This window comes from Uranotaenia lowii, chromosome 2 (genome assembly GCF_029784155.1).
Source record: "Uranotaenia lowii strain MFRU-FL chromosome 2, ASM2978415v1, whole genome shotgun sequence".
Taxonomy (NCBI): domain Eukaryota; kingdom Metazoa; phylum Arthropoda; class Insecta; order Diptera; family Culicidae; genus Uranotaenia; species Uranotaenia lowii.
The window spans coordinates 169,967,104-169,989,316 of record NC_073692.1 but is presented as its reverse complement, the minus strand read 5'-3'; the positions used below and the strand labels follow the sequence as shown (position 1 = coordinate 169,989,316).

General features: G+C 38.2%; 1 protein-coding gene across 3 annotated transcripts in view; it reads right to left on the bottom strand.

Annotated features, from left to right (window-relative positions):
- Positions 1-22,213, bottom strand: part of LOC129750145 (uncharacterized) — a 531,649-nt gene that overhangs the window by 8,045 nt on the left and 501,391 nt on the right. For all 3 annotated transcript variants that reach the window (XM_055745386.1, XM_055745388.1, XM_055745387.1), the window contains 2 exons: positions 4,532-4,865; positions 4,046-4,392 (listed from right to left, as the gene is read on the bottom strand). In XM_055745386.1, coding sequence (XP_055601361.1) covers positions 4,046-4,392; positions 4,532-4,865 — 681 coding nt within the window. The remainder of the gene's footprint in view (positions 1-4,045; positions 4,393-4,531; positions 4,866-22,213) is intronic.

The window sequence follows — 22,213 nt, the reverse complement described above, 5'->3', positions numbered from 1 at the left end:
ATACTAGAGAAGAGTGGGGAAACGTGGGCCACTCTGAATATCTCAGATGTGTGTTGAGATAAAATTCTCAATCCAACATTAGGCTGTCCCAAAATTGCATAACTTCTGGGAATCTGGGGGCTCACCCTCTAAATGGTAGATTAGGATGTGCAGAACAAACTTTTGTATGGGGCCGACTAAAAATAAACATGTTTAGAGGTTCCGCAAGCGCGATCTTTGAAAAAAGTTCACTTTCGAAAGATTTGATTCTGAATAAATTCTGGGTCCAAAAATTTTCATAAAATTTATATATTATATATTTTTAAATTTTGTTTGAGTTAAATACTACACGTGAAAAATGAAAAATGAATCAAATTGACCAAAATGTAAACCAAGCGTAAACTATTTTTAATGCCAAAGCCATCAAAAGATGCGGATTTTTGTGCACTTAAAATTTGCTTAAAACGCAATGAGTGAAATGTACTCATTGTGTGTTAAACGTCAATTTGCCACAAAAATACAATCTTTGAACAGTCATTACTTTTTTATTTTAAGTCAAATCGAGTTGCAGTCTTCAGGTGAAATGTTAGTCTCGATTGAAATTTTAATAAAATCTACATAATCAAGCAATCGATTGGTAAAGAAAAAAAATGTATGATGAAAAACCAGTTTTTATGCTTCTTTAGAACACTATGTCTCAGAATCCCATTCACACTTGAGATTCAATGCAACCCCTTCCTGTTGTCCGATTCCGCTCAAATTTGGCATATGGCCTTCTGATGACTCCCTTAAATCATCCAAGTCTATTTTTGCAAGTATTATGATTATAAAATAGGTATTTATTAAGATAAATTAAATAAAAAATATCCTAAAAGGTGATTTTTTAAGGACTAAACCGTGAATAGCTATCCGCACGATGATACACACAACATGTTTTGTTCAGCAAATTTTAAGTGCACAAAATCCGCATCTTTTGATGGCATTGGCATCAAAAATATTTAACGCTTGGTACACATTTTGGTCAGTTGAATAAAAAATTTTTGTACCAAAAAAAATTTTTTTTCTGGGAATTGGCTTGCTTGTTTTACATTTTGATACAAATTTGGTTCATTTTTCATTTTTCACGTGTAGTATTTAACTCAAACAAAACTAAGAAACATAAAATATATAAATTTTATAAAAATTTTTGGACCCAGAATTTATTTAGATCAAATCTTTTGAAAGTGAACTTTTTTCAAACATCGCGCTTGCGGAACCTCTAAACATGTTTTTTTTAGTCGGCCCCATACAAAAGTTTGTTCTGCACATCCTTATCTACAATTTGGAGGGTGAGCCCCCAGATTCCCAGAAGTTATGCAATTTAGGGACACCCTAATGTACATATGCTTCTTTTATTTAACTATCCTAGAAAAATGAACATACATACATAATTAAACAAGCACCCGAAAAATTGCACCCTTGGGAGATCTAAAGTATATAACACAAATATGCTCATACGTAAAGTTGCCAGAATTTTTTTCACTATTAAAATTAATAAAATTAATATTTTATTAATGTAATTGCAGACTTCCAGGTTAAAAGTAAATCAGCGAAGTTATTCGAAACAACCGTTGAAAATTTCCATACCGATAATCGAATTTGCTGACCCTTACTCAAAAACTTTGATTTTTTTTTTGGTTTCTTTGTGAAAATTGTGAAAAAATCCGGGCAATACCCGGACTTTTTTCACGATATCCGGGCAATCGGACCGGACCGGACTTTCTCGAAATTTTGCATCAAATATCCGGGCAAACCCGGATAAAACCGGGCAATCTGGCAAGCTTACTCATACGCTTTTGATCTTAGTTTTGTCATGTTATTTCACGTGGAAACTGAATTTTTGATGAAACATCAATAAGTCAATGAGTGGGGAATCGTGGGCCTACATTTTGTGGAGTATCTTGGGCCATTTATATTTTTAAGTTTTCATACACATTCAGAGCTTAAAATACGGGCTTCTTATAAGTAAAGTTTTCTTATGTCAAATGAAGAGTTTTAGTAATTATTTGATCATACACAACTCTCTTTCTTATTTCATCATCTTAAATTGCTTCAAAATAACGAAACTAATTATGAAATTTCAGTTTACTTATAAACGGTCAACTGATAAAATTTGCACGTTATCTAGTCAATTTGGAATGGGTGGCCCACAATTCCCCACAATTTTTCAATACAAAAAAAAAAGTTAAAGAGGTTGTATATAAGCCACGAGCGCAAGGTTAACGTAGAATTACGACAGCTGGTTCTGTGTCAATAGGATATGTTTCATATTATCTTTTACAATAAAAAGTTAAGGAGCAAAGAAAAAAGTGGCGTCTGATTCCCCTCTCTTCCATAAGGGGCCGTTCAGATACAACGTGGACAGAAAAATGAGATCTTTGACCCCCTCCTCCTCCTCCGTGGACAAGCGTGGACATTTGGCAAACCCCTACCCCCCTACCCGGATGTCCACGTGGACAGATTTGAAAAAGTTTTTTTTTTAAATACAAATAATTTGACAGTTAGAAAACACCATGGTGAACTTTTTGCCTTTTTGTTATAGAAATGGCTGATTTTGAAAAAAACCGAATAAGAATTTTCTGAAATAAATTTAGCTTAAAAATTTTAAATTTCTTAATTATCATATTTATCACTTGCCTTCAAGTAGCTACTTATTGTTTAAACTTAAGCTGGTAAGCTTTGTCTTTTGTAGATTTGATTTAAACGTCTAAATATTTATTCACCTTTAGAAAATATTTTGAAAGTAAATATGTCCACGTGGACATGACCCAAACCCCTACACCCCTCTCCGTGGACAAGCGTGGACTTTTTCATACCCCCCTCCCCCCCTTAAGTTGTCCACGTGGTATGTGGACGGCCCCTAATGTTTTTAAACAGTCATCCACTTTTTCTCCAGTTTTCAGTCATAGATGGCAGCACTATCATGCTACTAAACGGAATTGAGTCCTATTTTCGACTTTCCGAGATTATTACACGGAAAATAATAAAAAGGTAAAATTTACCGAGTTAGCAAAGGTGAACGCTCCTGAATGCCAAAAAGGTAACTTCTACCTCTTCGCGCGGTAAAATTTACCTGAATCGAGGTTGGAAAAAAGGTACAATTCACCGAGAAAAAAGATGAATCCAAATAAGGTAAAACTTACCTCGTAGCGAGGTGAAATTGACCTGGATTGAGCTAAACAAAACGGAATAATTCATCTCGAATAAAAGTAACTATTTGACGAATCCGTTTATTGAGGTTAAGCTGTTTTGTCGTTCAGAAGGGAAGTTATGTTTCGTGCCAATATGAGAAAATCGGAACAGAATGGTAAGTTTTTTCTTAGATATCATTTAGTTGTGCTGGTTCTCGTCATAATACTATGCTTTTTTTCAGATCGGCCCAGCTTCGAGGTATATTTCACGTCGTCCTCCAGATATCATTCCGGAAAAGTCGGATCTGACTGGATTAGTCGCCATTATGGCGCGGAAGAACGTGAAGCTGAATTGCCACGAGCCTGGCGAAAAAGGATTTACTTCAATAATTTTTTTAAACCCGGTGATACATTACAAAAATAAATATAATGAATAGCCCCTATTTATTTCAAATAAATATAAATATTTGAATGAATTTTGTTTTCATTTTTATTGAAGACTACTATTTTACTATTTTGCTAGGTGAATGCGACCCAACCTTTTCGATGCTGAGTTTTTAAGTGATAATAAAACGAAAATCTAAATTTCATGAGGTTTTTTATATTGAAACTGTGTTTTTTCAGATTCGTTAGAATTATTATTTTTTTTAATTGTTTGATCACGTTTGCTTGGCATGCAATTATGAAGGGTTTTCCCGGTTAAACAGTTAAAAGATTGAAAAACTTAAACTTAAAATAAAAAAATAGATAAAAGTGATAAACTGTTCGTAAAACGTAAACGTGTAAAACGAATGTGATGGTGGCAAAGCAATTGCCAAAAACTTATATTAGATCTAGTGAAATTGATAAGTAATTTCAAAGCTAAAGATATTCTATCTTATTCTAAGTGCACTTACAAGAATTCGAATTACTATTGGTGTTGAGCGACTCGGCACTTCGATACGGTCCAACCAACTGCTGTGACGTTTGACTTAGTAATGTCAACTGTTGCTGCTGCTGTTGATGGTGATTATGCAGATGACCTTTTTTGAGGCTTGCTGTTTTCGTTGCCTGATTGATGGTGGAGGGCGATGCACGTCCGGTGCTAGCAGTAGAAGCAGTGACGGATGCAACGGTACCATTCGGGATTAGCACATGTGACTTGTACTGCACGGTCGATTGTAAATGTTGCTGCTGCAAGAGCTTCTGCTGATGGTACAGATTAGCATTCTCGTGGCTTTTACTGTCGATGGGCGTCGAATAGCTGTGTGGTTTTTGAGGTTTCACGGAAAGAGAGACACAGAAACAGACAATGTGTATCGGAATCAATCAATCTAGATTGGTTGCTTTGGCAGGATTATGATGTACAGGGAGTGTTAAGAGGGGGGATAGAATTGCATTACCTTGCAGCAAATTGTGGTTCATCGTAGTGATGCTCGGTGGAAATGGACCGTGATAGCAGCAGCGGAACGTTTTGGCTAGGAAGCTTCGGAGCTTCCATGGTGCTTCCGTTGCTGTATTCGTAATTGTTAACACGAATGTTGATGTCCGGAGCGTTGGAACTGTGTGTCAGTTTCTTCTGGAACTCGTGAGCGTAAGTGTGCTCATCGGCGGTTCTTCGAGGGATGCTGAACGAGGGAATCTTCTGGCGGTGTCGCATATGGAGCAGGAAAACCAAAAAAGTTACACACAGTGTAACAATGAAGCCGAGTCCCAAGTAGAATATCCAATCGGACGCTGAAATGAAAGAAATAAGGTGTTTTGTTGTGAAAAAATCATCATAAGAGATTCGGAATCTTTTGTACTTGTTTCAATAAAACAAAAAGTAATTGTTACAGCATTTCTAAGATAAAACAAAAGGGGAGCGTCATCAAATCACAGCAACGAATATGTCATTCAAACGACGCATTTGAAAGGGGAGCAAATCAATTTGAAACAATCCCCGGGGAATCTTCATCATCAGGAGCATTCAGATTCAGAAATAAAGCTGTAAGTCTACAATGTTGTCGTCAGAAGTAAAGCTACAAGAGGTGAGAATCATCATCCCGCGGCAGTTTTCCATTGGCCATTTTGTTTTTGGTTTTTCTTTAAAAAAAAAAAACTTTTAAAAAAAGACAGAGCCCAACGGAGATGATAATAGCCATGTCTGCTGAATAAAGGAAGCAAGCTTTCTTGCCAGCATAAAAGAACATACACAATTGAAAAATGTGTGCAAGTGACTCTCGTAGTTAAATCTTTCTTTACCGAACTCAAGAGTGCGGATTGAAAAGCCATTGTTTCGGGAGACACAAACTGGTGGGGGGAACAGCTTATCCGAAGAGCTCCTTCAGAGTGTGTTTGATGATGGGGAACGAATGAACAGTGTACAAGTCGTGGTCTTTGCTGAAGCACAGACTTTAGGATTTGCATTATATCATTGGTGGCCAAAGCCTGCGAGCCACATTTTCCCCGCGACTGTCTTTTTGTGGCCCGTGAAGCTCTTTTTAAAAATACCATGTTCTAAGAATTGAATGTTTCTCTTGGTTTATATCATTTGAAATTTTTCCCAAAATTACATCAACTCGATTCGAAAAAAAAGTCGGAGAAATCTATTTCATTTGATACAATGTAATTTTACAAAAAGTAAACCGTCACAGAATAAAAAAATCAGACTTAGTTACAATCAATATTTTCAAGTTTTGAAATTGTACAATACTTAACATATTATCTGAACTTTCCATGAGTTTTAATTTTGAGGAGTTTGGGAGGGGGACTCAGTTAATCAGTTCATATCAAACTAAAGTCTGCTTCATTTAATATTGGAACAAATTCTTTTGCTCATTGTGGCGCTCCTAGTGGACGGATTTGGAAACTTTTTTCACCCACGTGTCGGGAAATTCATTACCTTTCACCATGTATTTACGTCATAACACCAAACGATAGCATTTTGTAAACAACCGCCATGGAAGCCGAACGAAGAGATCAAATTGTGCACAGTTTTCTTGAAAATCCATTGTTGTCGGCATCGAAGCTAGCTAAACAGCTTAAAATGCCAAGAAATACCGTATGGCGTGTTATCAAGCAGTACAAGGAAACATTGACGACGGCTCGGAAGCCGCATTAGAAGCGTCAGAGTGGAACTGTCGACCGGAAACTGCGTGGGAAAGTCATCAAGGCCGTCAAGAGGAATCCCAATCTTTCAGACCGCGATTTGGCCAATAAGTTCCAGGCCGCTCACAGTACGGTGCGACGAATTCGTCTCCGGGAAGGAATAAGGTCATTCCGAGCCAGCAAACAGCCAAATCGGACGCTGAAGCAGAACAATGTGGCCAGAATCCGTGCTCGAAAGCTGTACGACCAAGTGCTGACCAAGTTCGACGGATGTATTCTGATGGACGATGAGACCTACGTGAAGGCGGACTTTGGGCAAATCCCAGGTCAAAAATTTTATTTGGCGACGGCTCGGGGGGATGTACCTGCAAAATTTAAGTTCATGTTTGCGGATAAATTTGCCCGCAAGTACATGATTTGGCAGGGGATATGCAGTTGTGGACAGAAAACCAAAGTCTTTCTCACTGACAAGACAATGACATCAGAAGTCTACAAAAAAGAGTGCCTACAGAAACGGATTCTGCCGTTTATTCGTACCCACGACCGTCCAGTAATGTTTTGGCCGGACCTCGCAAGCTGCCATTACAGCAAAACGGTTATGGAATGGTACGCAAGGAACGGGGTCAGCGTAATACCGAAGGACCTCAACCCCCCAAACTGCCCCCAGTTCCGGCCGATAGAGAAATACTGGGCAATCACGAAGCGGAGGCTTAAGGCAAAGGGAAAACTTGTTAGGAACATGACTCAAATGAAGAACTGGTGGAATCAAATCGCCAAAACGGTGGACGAAAAGGATGTGCGCCGCCTCATGTGCCGTATTACGGGAAAAGTATGAGAATTTCTTCGAAACAGCAATGAATATTTTTTTTAATTTTTTTTTTTTTGAAAGAGTAAAGAAAATGCTACATTTGTATGAAAAACAAATTATGAATTCGTTAATAAATGACTGAACTACACGCAATTGTTTGTGTTCCAATATTAAATGAAGCAGACTTTACATCCACATCCACATCATCATCAAAATTAAATTTTGACAATAACTTCAACACCCAGAAATAAGAGAGGTTCTCGATGATAAGTTGTCGATTCATACTAACAAACTTATATGGAGCCCTGATTGGTTAATAAGTTTTCGAGCAATTCAACGCAATTTCTATGGAACTCCCTTTGTTCCACTCTTCTTCACACTGCTATGCAGAAAGGTAACAATCATAGAAACATAAACTTTGTGTTTCCCTACGTCGAAGATCTTTGTGTTGCTTCCGAAGACATCGAGCAACACATCTACGATTGGTATTTGGCCGGTTACGCGAGAATGGTCTCGCCATCAACGCTGGCAAATGTCAAATCGGCAAACCCGAGGTCAAGTTTCTCGGCCACCTCATCACTCGAAGTGGCATCAAATCCAAACCGAGCAATGTCGAAGCCATCACCAATTTTCCCCGGCCGGTGGAGGCGAAGCAGCTTAAACGATTTTTGGGAACCATCAACTTCTATCATCGTTTCATTCCACGAGCGGCGGAGACTCAGCAAATTCTCCACTCGATGATCCCGAATAATGTCTGAAACGAGCAAACAGTTCTCCAGGGGTAGGAAGAGTAAAATGTAGCGTTCGAAAAATGCAAATCGGACCTGGCAAACGTCGCTCTTCTGGCTCACCCCTCCGCCGATGCGAAGCTGGCCTTGGAAGTCGACGACAACAAGGTTGCCGACATGCTGAGTCGAATCGAAGCTATCACCAACACCAATGAAGCTATCGATTTCGACGCCCTGGCAGCCCAGCAGAAATCCGATCCCGAACTCAACGATTTTCTGGTGAACCCGCCGGCCAACACCTCCATAAAGTTGAAGGCATTCCAATCCATACTATCATCGGTGCCTATCTACTGTGCCATTTCGACTGATGATATTCGGCCGTTCGTGCCGAAAAATTTTCGGTCCAAAATCATCACCAAGCTGCACAACGTATCGCTCCCTAGAGTTCGTGCGACCACCCGTTTTGTCACCGACCGTTTCGTCTGGCCATTGGTGCGACACGATTGCAAGAATTTGGTGACGCATTGCATCCCCTGTCAAAAATCGAAGGTTCATCGGCACAACAAGACCCGAACATCCCAGATCGCCATCCCTGGGGAACGTTTTGCACACGTGCACATGGAACTAATCGGACCACTCCCACCATCCGAAGATAATTCTTACTGTTTAACTCTAATAGACAAGTTTTTTCGTTGGCCAGAGGTTTTACCAATTCCAAACATGACGGCAGCTACAGTAGCTAAAACTTTCGTCAGCGGATAGATCGCCGGGTTCGGTGTCCCCACCATCGTTACTACCGACCTGGGAAGACAATTCGAATCCAAACTTTTCCGAAAGCTGACTTGACTGCTAGGCATCACCTATTTGCGCACCACTCCGTACCACCCACAGGCCAACGGACAAATCGACCGCACACATCGACAACTCAAGGCTGCGATCATGTGCCACCAGAACCCGAGGTGGACAGAATCATTGCCGATCGTGCTACTCTGTATGCAAACATCTTTGAAGGAAGACATCCAGGCAACCACAGCCGAACTCACCTATGGCACACCACTACGTCTGCCCGAAAAGTTCTTTGCCGAGAGTAGCAGCAGTCCGAATCCATCACCCGAGTTTGTTGTCGATTTGAGAAGAACGATGGCGAATATCAGACCTACACCGACGAGCAATCACTCCAAGCAGAAATCGTTCGTCCAGAAGAGATGGCCACATGCAGTCATGTCTTCGTCCGTGTTGGTGCTATCAAACCATCGCAGTCACAACTATTCGACGGCCCTGTCCGTGTTCCTCGGCGATAAAAGAAGATTTTTATCGTCGATATCAACGGTAAGCCATCTCCTATCTCCATCAACCGACTGAAGGCCGCGTTCGTTCAGGCCGACGAACTCCCACCAGCACCGATCGTCGAACCACAACCAACACCCACAACTAAACCGAAGCCTTCACCCGATCCGGAACCAACACCGTACAAAACTCGCTCCGGACGCCATGTACGAATCCCTCGCCGTTATTGGAAAAACTAATGGGGGGAGTATTGTGGCAACGATTGTCGAATTACCCTATAATTGATCCGACCAATCATCATCCGACACATCACACGATCGAATGATCGTTACCACATACACACTACTAACACACGACACTCGATTGTTCTTTTGATCGAACAAGCATTGTTCATTACACTCGTTCGCCAATCTGGCTTTGTACATAGTAGAGTAATAAATCAGATACCAAAGAGATCAGTCGACGTTCTCTTTACACCTCCGAAAGGTCCCTCAACAATATTACGTCTCGATGGCCGAGTGGTTAGCGTAGTGACACGGTAACCGTTTGGACCGCCTGAGGTGAGGGTTCGATTCCCATCTCGTTAATTGGTGTAAAATGTTCAACTTAAGCTGTCCAAGTTCATCCAGTCTGTATAGCCTGAATCGGCTGGATAATACTTATTTTTAAAGTATTAGTCAAAACGATTACCATTTTCGATAAAGTTCTCAATGATACTAAAATCTGTGATATCAAAAAAGCCTTCAGTAATGTCAGAAAAAGTTACATTTTTCCTATTTTTCAATCATTGTTTTTCTTAAATGCGAATGGTTATCAGTTAATTAATTGCTCCAGGAAACAAAATTCAAATTTGTCCAAAGTGCAAAAAATTTAAGAGCTAATTTTGAATGATTTGGGAGTGCTGATATCAAATATGCAATTAGCTTTTTATACCAGCTCTTGTTTTCGAGATCACTTAAAAAATTCGAAAAGTTCATTTAAATTAATTTGTTCTCTTTTTTGGCAAACTTTGCAACATTTCATAGCTTCTAAAAATAAAGAATTTATTAAATTATCAACTTTCCCGAAGACTGCAAACGATTAAGAATTAAAAGAAAGAGGTAATAGAACTTTTTTTTGTCTGCATAATACGAGCATTTTGACGAAATCTCAAAGAAGATTTTAAGCAAATTGAATCCTTGTTGTTTCTTAAGCCATAAGTCAAATCGTTTCTCAGGCCCTTATTCTGCGCCGCGCGTGACGTGATGATTGTCACCTCACCTCGGAGTCACCGTGAGATTTGTCACCTTATTCCCGGAGTCGATACGGGTAAAGTGACAGAGGTTCATTCTAGGTGAGTGACCGAATGAGCACATCTGTCAAAATGGTAGAATTTGTTCTGTTTTGATTTTTTTGGCTCGCAATTCGAATTTTCCGAGCTAATTTTCCAAGTTTTTTGTGATAATTCCGGTCTGTAACTGGTCACCAACGGGTCGTAAGGTGACAGCAAGCAACCAACAGAAAAAAACGGGCATTATTGTGCGCCCTAAGTGAAAACGCAGAATTCGGAATTCGCATCGAAAAGAACAAAAAAAAGCACAACAATCGATGGCTGCTGCTTCAACCAGCCGGGTCACAAAAGGCGGATTTTATCGCGGGACATGGCGAAAGGCGTGGGATACTGCGAGTGAGGAAGAATTGTTTAGAGCAGGACTTCGAAGCCGAAACTTAAATTTGTCTGAAATCACCACTACTCGGTGCAAGTGAAATTTTCCCCCAGCGACGGGAATCGAATAAAATGGAGTGAAGTGCTATATAAGTGTGTTTTTTTTATCATGTTGAATATTAACAGTGAAATAAAATTAAACTTCGCCCAATTTTATATGCTTGAACTTATTAATAACGTCGTTAAAATTGTTTCGCTGTATGAATAAATTTAAAAATTCAAATATGAAAGTGAATTTTTCTTTATTGATTCTTAAACTATCATACTGTAGTGAAACTCAATATTTACAGCCTAACTTCTCCGTTTACAATGAAATTTCTATTAAATTTCTATCTCGTCACCACCTGAAAAGGTACCGACAATTGTCACCTAAAATCGTCACGCAAATGCGACGATTCTCACCCAGGGTGAATACGAGAATAAGGTAAGAACTCACAAAGTTCATCCGAGTGACGTTTCTCGGCTTAAGTGACAACTGGAATCAAGTGACTTGGGTGAGTCGACTATCATCACGTCACGCGCGGCGCAGAGTAAGGGCCTCAGTCTTTAACAATTTTTTTTAAATTATTTAAAATTTTCAATTTCAAATACTTAAACATAAAACTTTTAAATGCGGTGTATTTATGTAACCTAAATATTCAGGCAAGATCAGAATTCTTGATTAAACGAAAGATAATAAATAAATTAAAAATCTCTTTTTAGATTTAAGGATCAACCAATTAACAGTATTAAAAATAGGTTTTACACATAGTTGAAAATTTAAAAATATCCACACACCACCTAAACCTAAACTAAAGGTGATATACAAAGTCTTATGAATGATTTGAATTCTGGACGGCTTTATCTTAAAACCAGTTAAACATATATAGAAATATTGAGGCATCAGATACGCACATATGATTTTTCACATAATCCTACAAAATTTTTAATGATGAAAACATAGATTTTAGCAAAGTTTCAGAAAATATTTGTGAAGCAGCATCAATTTTTTTGCATTTTTTTGCATCATGCGTTTTTCGTCCATCCATTTTTTTTATTTCAGCTACTAGCTTTTTTATCCTTAAATATATGCAGCACCCTTATGGTTTTTCATTTAAAATATTTTTGACAGAAAAAATGTAAAATTTAATTCGAACAAAGCCAAAAATTACTAAAATTGGTACTTTATGCGTTATGACATCACAAATGTGTCAAAAACAATAAATTTTCAAATGTTTTAATTATTTTTTTTCTTAAAATCAGAATTTGTGCAACTTATTCCCATCTATGAACATTAAGTTTTTAGAAGCCATTGAAATCGAAAAGTGTTGCATGACGTCCCAGTTGACGGTAATTAACATAACATTTTGCGTTTATAAACAGACAGGAGACATTGGATAAACTTCAAAACGGTGATAATAATGATTTAACTGAGCATTTTTCAATTCTATTGTAAAATTTAAAATGAAAAATCCGAGTCTATATTACTCTTAAATGTTTATTGCATTTTTTTAACAATACAAAGTATGATTTTTTTAGATTAAAAGCCATAAAAGACACAAAATAAATGTAAACATTCAAGAGATTTTAAACATTTTTAAACATAATTTTTCTATGCGTTCTCCATTAAACTTTCTTGAAACGACATTTTATGGCATTTGTGTTTTTAAATAAAAAAAAACACGGCACTGATTTTCCCAATATCCTGTCATCCCATACATAGGGTAAATGTACCTAAGACAACGGCTTAAGGACGCTGTTTTCATTAATTCAATAGAATTGCCTTCCATGTTGATTTGAAACTGATATTTATTCAATGAACTATATTTCTAATACTGTTTTATGAAACTATGTAGGAAATAGATCAATCCATTACGTACTTTTGAGTCAATTTATGATTTATTTTTCTCATTCAAGTTCCTCCATTGTCGTACCAGGTCCCTAATTCCGTCGTACAAGGAGACCGGAATTGTCTCAATTTATTCCACCCTCTTCAGAAATACATTTAAAATTTTGCGGTTGCGGTTCATGCAATTGGCATCAGTTTACATCGAACGGATCAACCGCGCAGGATAACAGCAGAAGTTCTCTCGAGTAACCAGTCGCAATAAGCTATGAAACTAGGATAGCTTTATTGTAAACAGGTCTACCATTGCTTGGCTAATGCAGCTGCAGGCAGCAAAGTATTATACTTTCTATTAAATTCTACTGAAATTGTCTCAAACTATTCCTCCCTCATGAGGGATAGATTTGAAATTTTGCGGTTGCGGTTCATGCAAATGCGATTATTTACTTCGCACGGATCAACCGTGCAGGATAACTGCAAAGTTCGAATGAGATCTAAGTCGCAATAAAATGGTCTTGCCAAGAAATCCCAAGGTAGCATTTTTGTATCTAGGTACCATTGTTTGGCTAAGACAATTGCAGGCAGCTCAATATTAAACCTTACAAATTGAATCCACCCTGCAAATGTATTTTGTACCAACACACTCTCCAACGGACTGGGCTGCCATGATCCAGGATTTGTCTGTAAAATAAGATTTTATAACATTCATACAGACATTTTTCACAAATTACATGGCACAAATTCACACAGTAACTGCATATATTTAAGGAACATCAACATTTTTAATAGAACTATATGTTTTTCTACGCAATGAGACTGAATAGTAAGACATTTGAGGAGAGGCAGAATCACACTTGCGTTTTGTCAACATGTGTATTCTAATGCATGTGGGAACCCTGGCGCAGGATATCGACACAAAGCAACGCCGCGTTGATGCGTGTAATGCGCATTAGACTGGTTCAGCTCATCTATTCGAGTTTTTTTTGCGAGCGATAAAAGTTTTTGCAAGAATGTTTTTTTTTTCGGAAATTGACGCTTCGTTATTCTAACATTTTGTTGTTTGGGTTCAAATTTTTGGGAAATGACGTAGAGTAATTCAACTGAAATTAAACTTTTCGACTTTTTTCATTCAAATTGTAATATGTCAAAAACGACAAAACATCTTTTGTTGAAAATTCACTGAGAATTTATAAAAATGCAGCAAACATGAGTCAAGTATTAAAACTTATATGGTAGAAATCATGATATAAGCGGGTTTGATTTTGTTTAATTTTGAACGACTATATATACATAAAATCAGATCTACAGATTTTTTATCCAAACTTGTATTGAGATCCAAACCAGAGAATCATGAACTCTAATTTCAAAGTTTAAATGATCCATTCATCCAAATTCTCTTGTCATTTTGACCTTCAACGGGAATTTTTTTCATCGTTTTTCCATGCATCGTAAAGATTCAATAAAAATCGAGATTTTCGGTCCAGGAATTGAAATTTTCTCCTCGAGTTGATTCCCATTTAGAGAATTTCAGAAAACTGGAAAAGTTTTAGTTTTCAAGGATCTCTCAGTTTGAATGCTAGAAGTTTAAAAAGTCTAATTTTCAAATAATTGATGTATCTCATGTTTCAAACACTTGAGAAAGGTTTAGTGTTATCGGATAATAGAACCAAAACTAATCAAAACTTAAAATATGAAATAATTTTGAAGAAACAATGTCATTGGAGTTGAATACTAGAAATGTGAAAGTTGGAGATATTCTTGTGTGCACCTGAAACGTCTATTTAATTATGCACGATACTGTTAGTAAATAATTTGTAAAACACCAATCACTTAGCTATAAAATCCATCAATTCTTTGTTCATTTGAAACCATGCATTATAAGCAATGCTGAATACGTTCTAGTAATTTATTAATATAAATGGACTTTTTGCACTTATCTCCCAGCGTATCAAGTTCCTAGTTTCAAAATAAACAAAATTACTGTATTGTGTTGTGATTACTTGGAAATCCATTATGTTCATTCTCTATGAGTCCGACTGTGTTTAGCAAAAAATAGTAAAAATGAACCGGTCTAATTCCAATTCTTGCAAAACGGTTTGCTATTCCTGTCGCAAAATTACGACGAATTATGGGGCCCGAGCGATTCGATTTCAATCGAATATTGACAAATTTATATAGTTCAGATTAGTTTGAAATCATTTTTCTAATTTTATTTCAACACTTTTCTGTCGAATTTTATGATTTTGATCGTTATATGCATTGACAGGAAGCGATAAAACAAAGAAACACGTTGGGGGGATCACTAAGTTCGTTTTTCAATATGGCGGAGTGCAATAATAATTCAAATCGCTTCGCGATTTCAATATCAAATAAATTAACAAATAGTTTTAAAAGTGACAAGTTTGTGATAGAAAATAAATTCACAAGCTTAAGTTTATCATGTGAAGTAGCCAATTAAAGTGGAAAGTGATTTCTCGGCTCTAAAACATGCATTCATGAATTGCGACGAATCAGAGGGATACGACGGAGGAGGGTACACCTACCCTAGCTACATTTCAGCACAAATCAAGAGAAAAAGATGAATTATTATTTTTATTGTTGACATTGCGTTTCATAATGGCACCCAGACGATAGCCGAATGACGTTTAGCTTCTACAGTAGGTGCAGCCATTGAAAGGCTTGATGAATGCTGTAGAAAAATCAAGCCCCACAAACCTGACGTCTGACGATGTATTCAATTGCAGGCAAACCCTCTTCGCAGCAGCAGCTGCATGTTGCGTTGGCACCAGTTTGACTGAGTGGTCCCTTGGGAAAAATTTGCTGCAGGCAAATTCTTTGATTTTTTTTTAAGATGAGAATATGCTCATAATTTTGTAAAAGTATGATTTAAATAAAATCAACTTGTGAATAAAAAATTAAAATGTGAGTTAATAGAATGCAACCTATAATGTTTTATAAAATGTCTAGAAAGTAAGAAAAATACAACTTTTCCTTAGGAGTTTTCATTTAGAGTTTTTCTAATTTTCTCCCTTTTTCTCCGGACCAGTAAGCAACAACATCATCATCACCAGAACCAGCCACCAGTCAGCAGAACATATCTGGGCTATAAACAGAATGAATACCCTTCAGCTTTGCTCTACAAACTGCAGCATCCGTCACAACTGGGCGCAATATTCAAAAGGTTGTAAATCAGAGGCTCATCTGCAGAGAGTTATTAGTATCTCTATTGACTGACTGTCAGAGCCTTTTCATTCTTCATTTGTAAGAGCTTTTCAGCGCCCTCTCGTTCGTTGGCTCTACAGCATTGAGGAATTATCGTTTTTCCTGTTTCGAAGCTAGCAAGTTTGATAGATGGGTACGGATTTGATGACTAGAACTGCCGAAAGCTACTCTGTAGTCTGCAGCAATGTTCCAGTTTTGATGAGAAAAGTTTACACAATACGGGCCCCGATTTGTTGCGAACTCGGTCAATAAGCTTCCAGTTTCCATTCAAATATTGTTGCTGTTTACATGTCTTACAGAATGGCACACTCGTTAGAGGAAAGTAGAATTTAGAGCCTCTTTCAGCTTTTGGGTATATTTATCGGATCACGGCAACGAATCTTAACATGCCTGTAATAAATAATGTGAAACCGAAATCTTTACCGTTTAGTCGTTGCACCTGAAATCATTCCATTACATGATTCATCGATTATACAGTCTCACCTTATATAAATAAAAATATCAGGTAAGAATAAAATATTTTTCAATAGTTATCGTTTGATCACATCGCAGTAAGTTTAAGCAAGTTTAGAATTGAATGATCTGATTAAAACAAGAAAATATTAAAATAAGTCATTCGGAGTTCGAGTGCTTGTTAAAGTTCTTTTTACAAAAAAAATCACATTCATGAAGTAAGTTATATCAAGTTAAAAAAAAATTAAAAGAAGTGACTTTAATAAATGTTTCATGCTTCGAGACAAGTTGATATCATAAAGGGTGATACGGTCAAAATTTGGTCAAGGAAAAGGCGTATAAATCGGTGATATTGTTTGTTTTAAAAGCAAATTAAATTTCTTTTTCAAGTTTTTTTTTGTTTCGATTATAGTCGTTTTATCACTATAATCGAAACAAAAAAAAATCAGGAAAAATATTCAATTAGGCTTCCGCTTTTCCAAATCCGAATTGCCGGGCCTTACGCTTAACCCCTGCCATCAGATTTTGTACAGCCACCTTGTCCACCTTCTTCGCCGCAGAAAGCCAGTTTGCCTTGAACTTCTTTAGGTTTCGCTTGATAATAGCCCAGTATTTCTCAATTGGGCGGAGCTCTGGCTTGTTGGGAGGGTTCTTGTCCTTGGGAACCACCTGCACGTTGTTGGCGGCGTACCACTCCATGGCCTTTTTGCCGTAATGACAAGATGCCAAATCCGGCCAAAACAGTACGGAACAACCGCGTTTCTTCAGGAAAGGCAGCAGACGTTTATTCAAACACTCTTTCACGTAAATTTCTTGGTTGACAGTCCCGGAAGCTATGAAATTGCTGCTTTTCAAGCCACAGGTACAGATGGCTTGCCAAACCAGATATTTCTTCGCGAACTTTGACAGTTTCATGTGCTTGAAAATATCTGCTACCTTTCCCCTTCCTTTTGCCGTATAAAACTCCTGTCCCGGAAGCTGCTTTTAGTCGGCTTTGACGTAGGTTTCGCCGTCCATTACCACGCAGTCAAACTTCGTCAGCATCGTCGTGTACAGCCTCCGCGCTTTGGCCGTCGTATTTTGTTTATCATCGCGATTTGGGGTCACTACCTTCTTGTTAGTCGATAGTCCGGCTCGGTTTTTGGCTCGATGCACGGTTGTAGACGATACACCCAGCTTATTTGCGGCATCTCGGAGAGAGAGGTTAGGGTTTCGCTTGAAACTACCGGCAACTCTCTTTGTCGATTTCCCCCCGATCCAGACTTCCTGGCTATCGACAAACGTTCCCCAAACACATTAATTACATTTGTAACGGTTGATTTGGCAACTTTTAGCGATTTTGCCAGCTTTGCGTGCGAGTAGCTCGAATTTTCGCGATGCGCGAGCAAAATTTTGATGCTCTTCTTCCTTGGACGGCATTTTGACAACTGAAGAGTGAATTCCAAAATCAAAATAGGAGCAACATTCTACACACATACACCTGTAACATATAAAATTATACTTGGTTTATTTTGTCTTCAATAAACCAATTCGGATAAATAACATGTCATCAAACAAAATGATTTTCATCGAGTGATGAAAACTTCGAAGGATTTCGCTCCGTGTAGATGAAAAATGTGAACCGACCTGAAGAAAAATGAAACCGCACTGTTGTCATCCGCAAGAAAACTGGGCAAGCAAGAAAAAGCATCAAGAAAACATCAGCACCGGCTCAACTTCAGGCACTTCCGTGGACTTGTCATTCGACGAGAAAGAAAAAAGCGAGGCGAAACCGTCCTCGTCGTCGCCGTCGTAAAAGAACGCGAGTTCCGCGTAAACGCGATTTATTGTGGTTTAAACGATTGAGATTTAACAAGCTCAAGTGCGTGGAGTGAATTGATACCGTTCCAAGCGGATTTTACGCCGTTCTTAAGCTGGGATCGAGTTTTCACGACCGGGTCTCGTGCTCAAAATGCAAGCAAAAGCTCGTGGAAGTCGTTTGCTGTGTGTTGTGTTCCGAGTCAACACCATCGTGCAAGAAAATCCCAAGCCGTTGGAAGAACGGTCTGGAAAGAACGAACCGTTTGAGAAATCCGCCGAGCTGAGGACGAAAACCCGGAAAAAAGCTACAAAAGCACCCGGAGCAGAAGAGGACAATAAGTGCCAAGTTGATCTGGCCACTGAAAGCCGCAGAGATGAGTGGAAAGCTCAAAATTACACACGAGCAAAATTGTCCTTACTTACTCCTCCCATCCCACGTGCAATAGAGTTCCGAAAGAAAACCAACAAACGGGAAGAAGGAAAAGATAAAGGGCCAAGCACACCCGGCCAACCTATGTAAGTCAAAAGCTAAATTGTCTTGCCCATATTCACCCACAATAGTCCCACGACAATGGGCCGCCTGAAATAAAATGTTTGTTTGATGCAAAGTTAGAAAATGAATACAAAAGTTTTGTCTTTTTAATCTTTTGGAAACAGCTATTAAGTTTCCTTTTGGGCTCCATTTAACGAGCTAGCCGGAGCCTGGCAAAGAGGAAGAAACAACTCTCTTCTTCTTGCCCATGCCAATTTTCTTTTTACACACCTTCAAAATGAGAGTTGTTCAGGTTTTTTAAATGCAAAATTGTAGGAAATACGTCAAGTTGATATTGACCAAATTTTGACTGTATCACCCTTTATGTACGGTTAGAGTTAAGTAAAAGGAATCTCTTCGAGGAAACATTAAGTTTCATTGAGATCCTGTAGGTGTTTGTGTCCGTTTAAAAAATAGACCGCAGGGTTTGAAAAAATAAAAAATGACCCCAAATCGATTCAGTCTTATCATATGTTATATTCAAAGTAATCTATAAAAAAAAATTGATACTGGCCTTAAATTAAATTAGAGTTGATTGAAATATAACAGAGAAAAGTTTATTTCCAACGATTCGTTCCTGTTTACGAAAATTTGCTACAGTTTGCTTCAAACAAGATTTTTCTGATAGGTACCACTTCTAAATAATCTATCAATGATTCCATTGCAAACACCGAAATCAGGTCCATAAAACCATACTCAAACGTATCGGTACTGTCAGCGGAAACTGTCCCTGTGAAGGTATTTGAAGTTCACAATAGAACAATCCGCTTGTCGAAATGCGCTTCGGGGCATTTCCCCTCTCATCGAAAACCACCCTCTCGACGTTGGCAACATGACGCAGTTATCGGGAGCCACAAAACAACCCTCTTCTGGCAGCCAGGAGCACCTTGCGGATATTTCCTCACTCAACTCAACAATTTTCCGTTAAACTGTAAAGTACAATATATAACACCGAGTGAGCTGCTGCTGTAGCCCATTGAAAAGGCCATTTCTATGCATCGGGAGGATTTTCTCTTCCAACTTACTGGTTAGGGACCATTCCAGAAACCGGAAGCACCGGAATACCCGTACCCAGCAGGAAAAACCTTTAGAAGGAGGAGGAGGAGGAGGAAAGCCACTCGACATGTCCCTCTGCGTGAATGGTTGCGGCCATCGGAATGTGTAATTTTGTCATAAATTTTAAGCCGAATTGTAATGATTCCCTCGATTGTGTTTTCTGGTGGCCCACCCACAGAGATGCTGGAGAATTTTCTAGGGGATTTTTTTCCTCTTAGTAATTCTGCTTCGACTGAGCTACCGATTTGGTTGGCTCTGCTCGGCGGATGCTGTTGGGGATTTCTGCTTCGAAGCTCCCGTTGAGTCTGGCTGGGCAAGCATGTTTGTTACCTTCCAGGCCACCCCTTCGCATAGTTTCTGCACTCGAAAGTTGGAAGATGTTTTGTGTCGGGATTTTCCTTTTGTTTCGATATGCGCATTAAAATCGTATTTTCCGAACGAACTATGAGCGTTTGCGGATGGAATTATGATTTTTTTTTATGTGGAAGCATTTTTGTCGGAATTATGGGCGCATTTTTATGGAAGTGGATGCTTTGAATTATAACAGCTTTCTTTTTTTGCTTTCATGCTGAAAATTGTTTAAATTTCTCTTCACAGTCAAAGTTTGTGTTTGTTCGGTGAGAACACGAAAATTCAGCTTTTTTTTTCTTGATAAGCTTTAACATTTTTTTGAAAAAACGAAAAGAAATTTCAGCATTTACTGTTCGAAACTAACTTTTCAAACGACACTGTAAAAAGAATGATCTTTTTAATGTTTTACATTAAAATTAGTAGATATAGTTCAAGGCTGAACCAAAATAAAAATTAAAATGCAGTTCTGATTAACAAAAGCACATGAACTAACAGTTTGCTGCTGAATTCAAAATTTGATTTTGTGTCACATTTTGTTCATCATCTCTAGTGTTGGTGAAATTACGTTTAATTATTTTAAAATCAACCATCTATGAGTGAAATCGATCAATAATAACTGATGAACTAAAAAACGTTCATGAAAAACAAAATTGAATTTTAATCTTTAGATTTTCGAGTTAATCCAGTAGCTTCGTGCTCGTAAATTATTTTTTATGAAAATCGTATTAAAATTGTTTGACTTGTGTCCTATTTAAGGTTAACTTTGTATGGTGGTCCATTTCCGTAAATAGTGAGTTTCTCGAAACTATTATTCAAACCTTTTCTGGCCCGATAAATACCAAATTTCACTTGATTCAGACTGCCGTTCATACGTGATGGTGTAACAGAGAATACTCGTTCATTTTTCACTTTTTTATGAAAAAAGACAAATGATAAAAAAAATGGTATGAATGTCTATATTTCTGACCTTTTAATTAACAATATTTTTAATTTTTTCTAAAATTATTTTTCCCAAGTTCTTTTTGAATTTTGAAAAATGGTGGAGAATCGTGGGCCACCAAATCTTATTTGGTCAAATAACATGCAAAGTGGATGAGATGACCCAAAACTGTAATTCACGATTCATTAAGTTATTCTAAGGGAAATTCAGGTGAGGATATAGACAAAAGGTTGTGTATGATCAAATACTTTCAAGAAAATGGCTCGCGAACGTTTTGCCAAAGTTATTTCTGAAAGATTTATGTTCATCTCTATAGCATTGAATAAAATTGACAGAATATTTTTTAAAACTCTTCATTTCACATAAGAAAACTTTACAGATAGGATAAATGTACTTTAAGTTCTGAATGTATATAAAAACACCAACATACATAAAGGTGGTCAAAGATAAATGGTGATACGGTCAAAATTTGGTCAATATCAACTTGACGTATTTCTCTCAACTTTGCATTTAAAAAACCTGAACACCCCTCATTTTGAAGGTGTGTGTAGAATGTTGCTCCTATTTTGATTTTGGAATTCACTCTTCAGTTGTCAAAATGCCGTCCAAGGAAGAAGAGCAGCGTATCAAAATTTTGCTCGCGCATCGCGAAAATCCGAGCTACTCGCACAAAAAGCTGGCAAAATTGCTAAAGGTTGCCAAATCAACCGTTACAAATGTAATTAGAGTGTTTGGGGAACGTTTGTCGACAGCCAGGAAGTCTGGATTGGGGGAGGAAATCGAAAACCGGAAGCCGCTGAGACGACAAAGAGAGTTGCCGGTAGTTTCAAGCGAAACCCAAACCTCTCTCTTCGAGATGCCGCAAATAAGCTGGGCGTATCGTCTACAACCGTGCATCGAGCCAAAAAACGAGCCGGACTATCGACTTACAAGAAGGTAGTGACTCCAAATCGCGATGATAAACAAAATACGACGGCCAAAGCGCGATCCCGGAGGCTGTACACGAAGTTTGACTGCGTGGTAATGGACGACGAAACCTACGTCAAAGCCGACTACAAGCAGTTTCCGGGACAGGAGGCAAAAGGAAGGGGAAAGGTAGTAGATATTTTCAAGCACATGAGACTGTCAAAGTTCGCGAAGAAATATCTGGTTTGGCAAGCCATCTGTACCTGTGGCTTGAAAAGCAGCATTTTCATAGCTTCCGGGACTGTCAACCAAGAAATTTACGTGAAAGAGTGTTTGAATAAACGTCTGCTGCCTTTCCTGAAGAAACACGGTTGTTCCGTAC